Genomic DNA, 9,147 nt, shown 5'->3' with positions numbered 1-9,147 from the left:
GTGGCACATACCTTTAAGCTTAGCCCTCCCAGAGGCAGAGACAAGTGGATCTATCTCAGTGAGTTTGAGACCAACCTGGTTTACGTGAAGAGGTCCAGGCCAGCCGGGGACTACATAGTGAGACCTTGTCAAAGAAAGAAAGAAAGAAAAAGAAAGAAAGAAAGAAAGAAAGAAAGAAAGAAAGAAAGAAAGGGAGAGAAAAAGAAAGAAAGAAAGAAAGAAAGAAAGAAAGAAAGAAAGAAAGAAAGAAAGAAAGAAAGAAAAAAAAGAAAGAAAACCGGCTACCATCTCCTGACCTCTGACCTCGTCTACCCAGTAAGAATGCATTTGCCTTTCCCCAGACACACTGTCTTTCCCCCAGCAGTCTCAACAGATGAGCAAAAGGCCCCCAACTCATTTTAAGGGCAGGTAGGATAAGGCTTTGCCATATTTCATTAGAAAATCCTAGCAACTTTCAATTGTTCACTTGCAACTTTACTGGAAAGGATGCAAGGCGTGTGTAGACTCCCCGAGCTGCCGGGCAGTGTGTACAGGAAGGAGGAGAGGATGGAGGGGTGAGGAATAGAGGAACTTCAGAAAATCAGCCCCCAAGAACTGAGAAATCCTTCCTTCCTTTCTGCAGCCACATGGAGGCTATGCTGGGGTTTGGGACCTAGTCCAAGCCGAAGTGGTAGTGGACATCTCTGGAGGGAGGGAGAGAGGGTACTGTGGCCTGGATCCTCCACTAAACACAAGTGCATGGGGCCAAGTTCCCAAGAGATTGTGGGTACACAGAGAAGAGGTCAAGACGACCCACAGTGAGGTAAGAATGTTAGAATTGTTACTAATGTGCATAAAGAAACAAGACAGCAATGTTTACACCTGGGTGTGGTGATGGTAAGTCTGTGATCCTAGATGCAGGGAGATCAGGAGTTCAAGGCTATACTGAGCTGTTTAAGCAGTTTGAGGTCAGCCTAGGCTACATGAGACCTTGTCTCCAAAAAGAAAACAATAATTAATATTTAGTACATCAAGACAGACTCCAAAAGCTGCACAGAGAAACCCTGTCTTGAAAAGAGAAAAAAAAAATAGTATGTGAAGCAGCAGTGATTCAAATATTAGGACACACTCAGACCACATGCGAGGCAAATTGGGGGTCCCATCTCCTAGTATAAAACACAAAACAGACACTGACCTATGAAAACAAGGACTAAAGATGGCTAGGAGTAACATCCCAGCAAAAGCCACCAAGTGGACTGAAGGGGAAATCCTACAGCAAGCCAGGTATTTCCACGTAGTTAATGTCCAGCCTTCTCACTAAAGGTGAAGGGACCCAATCCAAGCCCTAATCCAGCACCGTGGTCCAAATTTGTGATCCTAATACTCAGGAAGTTGAGACAGGGAGATGGCCGTGAGTTCAAGGCCTGCCTGGGCTATAAAGTCAGACCCTAGAACAAGCGCTTCATATTTTTGTTGTTATTGTTTTGTTTTTTTCCAGACCGGGTTTCTGTGTGTAACAGTGCTGCCTGTCCTGGGTCTCGATCTGTAGACCAGGCTGGCCCCAAACTCAGAGATCCTCCTGCCTCTGCCTCCCGAGTGCTGGGATTAAAGGCGTGAGTCGTTGCCGCCGCCCGGCGCACTTCATATTTTTAAAAGATGTATTTTCTCTTTTGTGTATGAGTGCTGGTCTACATGTATGTCTGCACACACATTACTTGCATGTCTCAGATCCCCTGGAACTGGAATTATAGACAGTTGTGAGGTCATATAGGTGCTGGGAACCAATCCTAGGTCCCCTGCAAGAACAAATATTTTCTTTTTTTTGGGTGTTTTGTCCACATGTTTGTGTGTGCTCATGCTTATTCCCGTGCTTAGTGCCCTCAGAAGCCAGAAGAGGGCATTGGATCCTCCGGAGCTGGAGTTACAGATGGTTGTTCCCTGGAAGAACTATTAATCATCTCTCCATCTCCACCCTCTGTCCCCACCACCTTTTGAGACAAGACCTATGTAGTCCCGGAACTCTAGCCCAGGCTAGCCTTGAACTCATAGGGATCCACTTGGCCCTGTCTACCAGAGTGTCTTTTTAGTTGATTAGACAAGGTCTCATGTATCCCAGGCTCATCTTCAACTCCTGATTCTGATTCTCACACTTTCAACTCCCAAATGCTGGGATTACAAGTTTACTCTAGCATGCCGGCTACTCAGCATATTCTGAGATCTGTCCTTTGCTAATCTTGAACTTCGGGACTCAAATGATTCTGCTAATCAGATGTTACCACCTCTGGCTTCAAAATCTATTCCAGTGGAGCAGGCAAGGTTGCACACGCCTTTAATCCCAACACTTAGGAGGCAGAAGCATGATCCAGGAGTTCCAGGGCAGCCTGGTCTACACATAGCAAATTCCGGGGCAGCCAAAGCTGCATAGTAAAACCTTGCCTCAAAAAACAAAACCAGTCCCAAAGTGCTGCCTGTGGTCATGTCTGTAATCCCAGCACTTTTTTCTTTAAAGATTGCTTATTATGTATACAACATTCTGCCTGCAGGCCAGAAGAGGGCACCAGATCTCATTACAGATGGCGGTGAGCCACCACATGGTTGCTAAGAATTGAACTCAGGACCTCTTTAACAGCAGGCAGTATTAACCTGAGCCATCTCTCCAGCCCCTGTAATCCCAGCATCTAATAGCAAGATAAGGCCCAGTGCCAACCCCAGTTACAGGACACCATGTCAGGGAAAATTATCCAACATCCCTGGTGTTGCTAGTCTGGCTGCACCTGCTTTAGAAAGGTGCCCATCCCCAAGCTTGGGGGAAGGGAACTGGTAGCCTTACAGGCGGAAAGGCCTGCATTCCATCTAACACTGGGTTGAGCAGAAAGCCCTGTACTTCTGCGCCCCACCAGGAAATAGGATTCAGCCTCAAAGTGCCTTTTCTACCTGGCTCGGGACTAAGAATCCATCTTTGTATGAATGAATGGAAAACACAGGTTAAGACAAAAGGTTTTTATTCAAAAAATGCCATGTATAAAAAAAAAAAAATAAGATCTCTTTTATTCCCCTGTACAGTATTTCACTCGGATAAAACCAGCAGGCTACATGCTGCTCAAACGAAGCTCAGCCCCAGAGGATCCCGGAAGGCACACCATGCCGGAACTGCCTTCCTTTTATGTACAGTCAGCAACGCCCCTTCCCAGACAGAGCCCAGACCCACTCCAGTAAGCAGGCAAGGGACCCCCACCACAGAAGGGACTACAGCAGCTGTCCCACCAGAGTCCCTTCACCCCAGCAAGCATTGCAGCCCCCCCCCCCACCAAAAAAAGGTCCCCAGGTCAAGAGGAAAAAAAAAAAAAAACAACAGAACATGACAATAAAATCCTCGGGCAACAGCCAATGGAAGCTTGGAATAGGAAGGCCAACCAAATAAATAAATAAATAAATACATTAACATTGACTTCCAGGCTAGAATGTGCCTCTTTCAAAAACAAAACAAAACAAAAAAACCCCAACACATACAATAACTTAAAGGCTTTTTTTTTTTCTTTAAATTGTATCAACTACAGTCCTTTTGCAGGCTACCATGCCGACTGTACACACATTTACAGTTTGTCTGGTTGTTGCATTGATTGTGCATTCTGTGTGAGGTCTTGGCTTTGAAACAGTTAAGTGGAAACCAAAAAGGAAGACCAGTTCACTAAAGGAGGCAGAATTAGGGCAGGTGGCTCAGCAGTTGGCCCTGTAGCCTCTTCCATGGCACCTTTCATAGGAAGTGGGGGGATGGGAACGGGAAAAGAGGAGGGAACCAAACCCAGGCAGATTTTTGGAGAAGCAGCAGGTAAGAGGCAAGTTCAAGTATTTCTCCCAGCACAGCCGGAGTCCCCACAGAAGGCACTCAGAGGAGTTGGAAGAGGTGACAGGGACTTAAAATAGGGTGCTAGTTTTTTTCGTTTTTTTTTTTTTAATCCCACCCCCAACATATCTTCCCCCTACCCTAGCCCATCTTCATGACCCGGAAGTCTCCGTGGTGACTAAAGTTCCATGGCAGGGTTCGGACCCACTCCCACCCCCCCACCCTAGGATTCTGCAGAGCCCAGTAGAACCAGACACTGTGAGAGCGTCTATGCGGGGGTCAGAGGGGCCTGGAAAACGTGAAGTAGAGTCTCTCTCCCCTGTGGGAGGCTGCTCCAGGAACCTGGAGTCTGGAATGAGTTGTCACTGCTGTTCCTGTACGAAGCAGGGTCCTGCTGGAACCTGGAGACAGCTCTCCCTCCCCGGAGTCTGATGGAAAGGCTGCTATTTGCTGGGTGCCGGTGATAGGCTGCGCAGATGAATCTCAGCAGTTGCCTGGGGTAGGAGAACATCCTGCATCCACGGATGGTTCTGGATTTCTTCGAAGGATGGCCGATCTGATGGTCTCAGGGCCAGACACCATCTAATGAGATGCTGACATTCTGCAGGAGGCAGGACAGACAGAGGTTAGGGATGACTCAACTTGTTTTTGTGATGCAAAGTCTTCCCAAGGCCCACAAGTCTGGGGTTTTTAAAGAGGCATGTACTTTATTCAGGACACTGCTGGGTCCTCTCAGTGGGAAAGGCTGAATACTGAAAGCCTCCAGTCTGCTCTCAGTTAAAAAGTGGCTCCCCTCTTAAACCTGTGGTTTCAGACTTCAAATAGCTTGTGCCTTTCCCACGACACCCACTCACCAGAAATAGGAAGGATGACAAGAGTTTTGATGAGCCATCATTGAGCAAGATGAGGTGATTCAATTCACTTAACTCAACAAACACTGACACTCCTCAGGATGAGGTCACCGGGACCACAATATGTACAGAGCCATTGCCTTAAGGGGAGGTGGCTTAAACAGCCCTTGATTTTTTTTACTTTGTTAAGAGATCAGGTCTATGCTGGTACTTAAACTTTACAGGGTCTGGTGGTTGGGGTGGGATGTATATAAAACTTGTCTGTTTCAATTCCAACATGACCAAAACAAAAACTGAAACAGAAAGGGCTGAGACAAGATTCCAAGGCCAACAAGAACTCAGAGTGAAACTATCTCCTAAGTCAACCCAGCACACTTGGAGGTCACAGGCAGGCTAGACCCTGTCTACCCAAGAAAATGAATAAGAATAGGATTTAATCCCCAGACCCCCTTTTACAAAGCGGTTCACTCCTGTAATCCCAGTACTTAGGAATGGGAGGCCCTCTCAGAACCAGCCTTTCTAACACAACAACCCTGAGTGAGGGCCCCAACCACTAAAGGGCTTGGGGAAGTTACCTGAAGAGACCCTTTGCCTGAAGAACACTTGACCCTTGACGATCTCTTCGTCATGCTCAAATGGAATATCTCCGCAGACCATATCATAAAGCAGGATCCCCAGGGACCAGACCGCTGCCGACCGGCCGTGGTAACGATGGTAGCGAATCCACTCTGGAGGACTGTACACTCGGGTTCCTGCCAACGAGGGAATTGAAAGAAAATGGTGTTAGCAAAAATAAACAAAGCAACTAGTCTGAGTAGCTTCTTTAAAAAAAAAAATTTTTTTTTTAAAAATGAAACAAGATTTCTCTGTGCAGCCCTGGCTCTGTAGACCAGGCTGACCTCGAACTCGGAGATCCACCCGCCTCTGCCTTGAGTGCTAGGATTAAAGGCGTGTGCCGCCACCAACACCCGGTTTTTAAAATACATTTTTTTCTCTCCAAATAATGGAACAGTGAAATATGGTGCCTCTCCACCAGCACCAACCCGAAACCCAAATCCCTTACAAACCGGCCCAAACACAGAGCCACTGAAAAGCTTATGTCTTAGGCCCTAGGCTGTAGAACTCAGAATGGGATAGCCTTGAACTACACACCGACCCTGGCCAGGACCCTGCCAGATTAGATTCTCATCTAGACCGGACAGGGTGAGGATCCTTATATACTACACACACCAGTCGGGGCGCTTCCAGGTTCCGCGCTGGCAAAGTACAAAACCTACACTCTTTCCTCCCTAGACGGGAAAGGCAGAGTTGCAGGGCGGGTTTCAGACCACGTGATTCCTGTTTACAAACTTTGGATAGTAAAAAAAAAAAAAAAAAAAGGTGCTAACCTCATGGTGCTCCACAGGGGGCAGCAAAGACTTGCCCAGGGGGAGAAAAAAAAAAAAAACACAAGGGAGGACTCAGCCAGCCATTAACTGTTAAATACAAAAAATGCAGCCCAACCCAGCGTCCTCCATGGGCAAAGAAAACACAAACCACAAGCCATAGTCAGAACTTTTGAAAGGCTGTCGTTTGTTAGGGTGAGCCACTCAGCTCATGACCCACCCTCCTGCTTTGATCTACTATGCCTCCATTCCTTTTCCGAAAGAACGCGATCCAAGCCCCTCCCTGTGATAGATAGGTTTTCAGCCTCCCTGCGGGAGACACCCAACTAATTTTCAAACCAGCAACAGATCTTATTTCACAACATTCATTCCAGGCTTCGTCACCCCACAACACCCCCAAGTGTAGTGAAACCGCGGCTCTTATTCCTCAGCCCTCAAAAACAAAACAAAACAAAAAAACCCTGCAGTTCTAAGAACTACCTTAAAACTCCCCCTTCAAAACAAAAACAAACTACAAAACCGGCATCAATGTCTCCCGCCACCACCGACCGGCTCCACCTCCTTCTACTGGCGAGAAAACTGGGTCAGACTTTAGAAATCTGGGCTACAGCCGGTTGCCCACGACTTCTTTTTCACCGGGAAAGTATGGAATTTTCTAAATTCCACTAAAAAAAAAAAAAAAATTACAACCACGCCAGAAATGTTGCAGGTTCGCTCAACCGGCTTGAAATCCCCGGCTGTAGTATGCCGGGAAGCTCGCCTCTGCCCCACCCCTGCGAGCACCGAGCCAGGCGGCCCAATGACCTTTACAAAGGGCCGGAGCAGCCGAGGCCGAGGGCGGCTTCCAGGCCGGCACCTTGGGCAGCTCCCTCCCCGGGGCCTGGCTCACCATCGAAGTCTGTGTAGACTGTGTCCTTGAGCAGCGCCCCCGATCCGAAGTCGATGAGTTTGAGCTCGCCGCGGTTCAGGTCGATCAGGATGTTCTCGTCCTTGATGTCGCGGTGGAGAACCCCGCAGTCGTGGCAATGCCGCACGGCCTCCAACACCTGCCAGAAGAAGCTCCGAGCCAGCTCCTCCTGGAGGGCTCCCCGCTCGGTGATAAAGTCGAAGAGGTCTTGCACCGGCTCGGGCCTCTCCAGGATCAGCACGAAACTGTCGGGCCTCTCGAACCAGTCCAGAAGTCGAATGACGCCCGAGAAGCCCGAGCTCACCTTCTTCAGCAGGACCACTTCCATGGGCACTCGGGTGCCATTGGGCTGCAAGGGTGAGGACCGGGGTTAGCGCGCCGGTTCCGGCACGCCCGTCACCACCCACCCACCCATACCGGAGGGTCGCCGGCTCAGGCTCACTCACCAGTTCTCCCCAGTCGGAAATCCGGTCCTTCTCCACGTGTTTGATGGCCACCTGGAAGAGAGCCCCGAGTCTCCATCAGATTCTGTCTCTCTCCTGCTCAAAGCATCCCTCCGCGCGCCCTCCCCAAGGCGGGGTGCCCACTCACCGGCAAGTTGTCGGCGACGCGGATGCCCGAGTAGACCGAGCCGAAGCCACCGCTGCCCAACAGCGGGCCCACCTGGTACTGCGACTCCAGGGGCTCCTTCTCTTTGCCTAGGGGAGGAGGCACGGGACACTAAGCGCCAGGCCCACGCAGGGGTCCCCCCCACACGACCCGCGCGCCCGGGGTGGGGTAGGGACACTCACCCGGCGCCAGCTTGGTAGCGTGCAGGTCGTTGCAGGGCGCGGCGCGCAGGTGGGCCAGGGAGTTGATCTTGGACAGGAGCATCCCCACCTCCAGGGTGTCGGTGCGGGGCCGGTGCTGGGACGAGCAGCAGCGGCGACGGAGCGAGCTGGGGCTGCGCCGGCGGCCGGGGCTCAGACTGCGGGTGGCGTTGCGGCTCGGGCTGCGGCTGGCGCGCAAGGCCGAGGGCGAGTCAGAGGACGACTGAGGGCGCTGGCGGGGCTGGCGGCGGGCGGGCTCGCCGGCCGGGTCAGGCAGTGCGGGAGGCAGCGGGGCGAGTGGCGCCGCGGGACCCAGGGCTGCTGCTGTCTGCGACTGCTCCTGCTGCTGCTGCTGCTGCTGCTGCTGCTGCTGCTGCCGCCGCCGCCGCCGCCGCTGCGACTGCTACTGTCGATCCCGCCGCCGGCACTGCCGACTCCCCTCCAGCCTCCTCCGCCACCGCGGCCGCTGCTGCAGACGCCCGGCTCGCCCCGCCGCCAGGAGTAAAGGGGCGGAGCGCGCCGCTGGGGAGGGCGCGCGCGGCGGGCGGGGACGGGGCGGGGCCTCTCCGGGAGGCCGAGGCGGGGAGCCCGGCTGGCGCGGTGGCGGAGGGCGGAGAGGGGGCGGGGAGGCGGCGGGACCAGGGCCGCTCCCCTCGGCTCCGCCCCCTGGCGGCTTCGCCCCTTTCCCCGGCCCCACCCCGCGGGCGCGGCTCCAGCCAACCAGAAGCGATCTGATCTGCATAGCGCGCGGCGGGCCCCACCCACCCGCCGCCCGGCCCCGCCCGGCCCCGCCCCGCGCCTCGCGGTCAGAATGGTCTCTAACGCCGCCACGACGTGGCGGGAAGGAAAAGGCGCCAAAACGGAGGGGGAGGGGCGCGGGGCGTGCGGGGAGGCGGGAGCTGGGTGGCGCGCGCGGCGGCCGGGAGCGGGGGGAGGAGGAAGGATGGGGAGGGGCGTATCGATTCAAACCCAAACAATAACAAAGCCATCAAAGGCCGCCCGAGGCCGGCTCCGCCGGCGCTGGGTTTCCCGGAGATTTGGGGGTGGGTTGGGGTTCGGGGTGGGGGCTGGCGGGGGGGATCCGAGGGCTGGAGCTGGAGCGTAGCGAGTTGTGAGCCCTGGAAGGGCGTTGGTGTGGCCGGCGCGGAGGGACCGCGTGTGCGTGTGTGTGTGTGGATGCCGACCAGGGTGGTCCTCTTGTGTGACTCAGCCCCGAGACCTCCAAGGTTGCCGGGGCGGGGTGACGATGCGCTGTGCGCTAAGATCCTGGGGGAGGGTGGTGGTGGTGGTGGTTGTGTTTCGGGGGGCGAAGGCTGTGCAAGACGTGTGAGTCACCGGCGTTTGCACACCGAGGGAGTGAAGGCGTCAGTCA

At 53.1% G+C, this 9,147-nt stretch overlaps 1 protein-coding gene across 2 annotated transcripts; it reads right to left on the bottom strand.

Annotated features, from left to right (window-relative positions):
• Nucleotides 1–4,026: 4,026 nt before the first annotated feature.
• Pim1 (Pim-1 proto-oncogene, serine/threonine kinase) lies at nucleotides 4,027–8,105 on the bottom strand. 2 transcript variants are annotated; one of them, XM_059281542.1, is made up of 6 exons: nucleotides 7,758–8,105; nucleotides 7,558–7,664; nucleotides 7,413–7,463; nucleotides 6,949–7,315; nucleotides 5,250–5,426; nucleotides 4,027–4,424 (listed from the first exon to the last, which is right to left on the bottom strand). In XM_059281542.1, the coding sequence occupies exons 1-6, from the start codon at nucleotides 7,837–7,839 to the stop codon at nucleotides 4,267–4,269; spliced, it is 942 nt and encodes a 313-aa protein (XP_059137525.1). In that variant the 5' UTR covers nucleotides 7,840–8,105; the 3' UTR covers nucleotides 4,027–4,266. The 2 variants fall into 2 exon arrangements, with proteins under 2 accessions (XP_059137525.1, XP_059137526.1); XM_059281543.1 differs by lacking the exons at nucleotides 6,949–7,315; nucleotides 7,413–7,463; nucleotides 7,558–7,664; nucleotides 7,758–8,105 and adding an exon at nucleotides 5,905–5,922 and having other exon boundaries at nucleotides 4,029–4,424.
• Nucleotides 8,106–9,147: the final 1,042 nt, after the last annotated feature.

Source organism: Peromyscus eremicus, chromosome 16_21, assembly GCF_949786415.1.
Source record: "Peromyscus eremicus chromosome 16_21, PerEre_H2_v1, whole genome shotgun sequence".
NCBI lineage: Eukaryota > Metazoa > Chordata > Mammalia > Rodentia > Cricetidae > Peromyscus > Peromyscus eremicus.
Note: the sequence above shows the minus strand (reverse complement) of the source record. Positions and strands in the feature narration are given on the sequence as shown.

Bases quoted from the DNA above. Each gene is read 5' to 3' on its own strand.
- Pim1 (XM_059281542.1), bottom strand. From the start codon at position 7,839: ATGCTCCTGTCCAAGATCAACTCCCTGGCCCACCTGCGCGCCGCGCCC. The intron at 7,464-7,557 runs GTGAGTGGGCAC...GCTCTCTTCCAG, and splicing joins GCGTCGCCGACAACTTGCCG to GTGGCCATCAAACACGTGGA. The intron at 7,316-7,412 runs GTGAGTGAGCCT...TCACCCTTGCAG, and splicing joins TTTCCGACTGGGGAGAACTG to CCCAATGGCACCCGAGTGCC.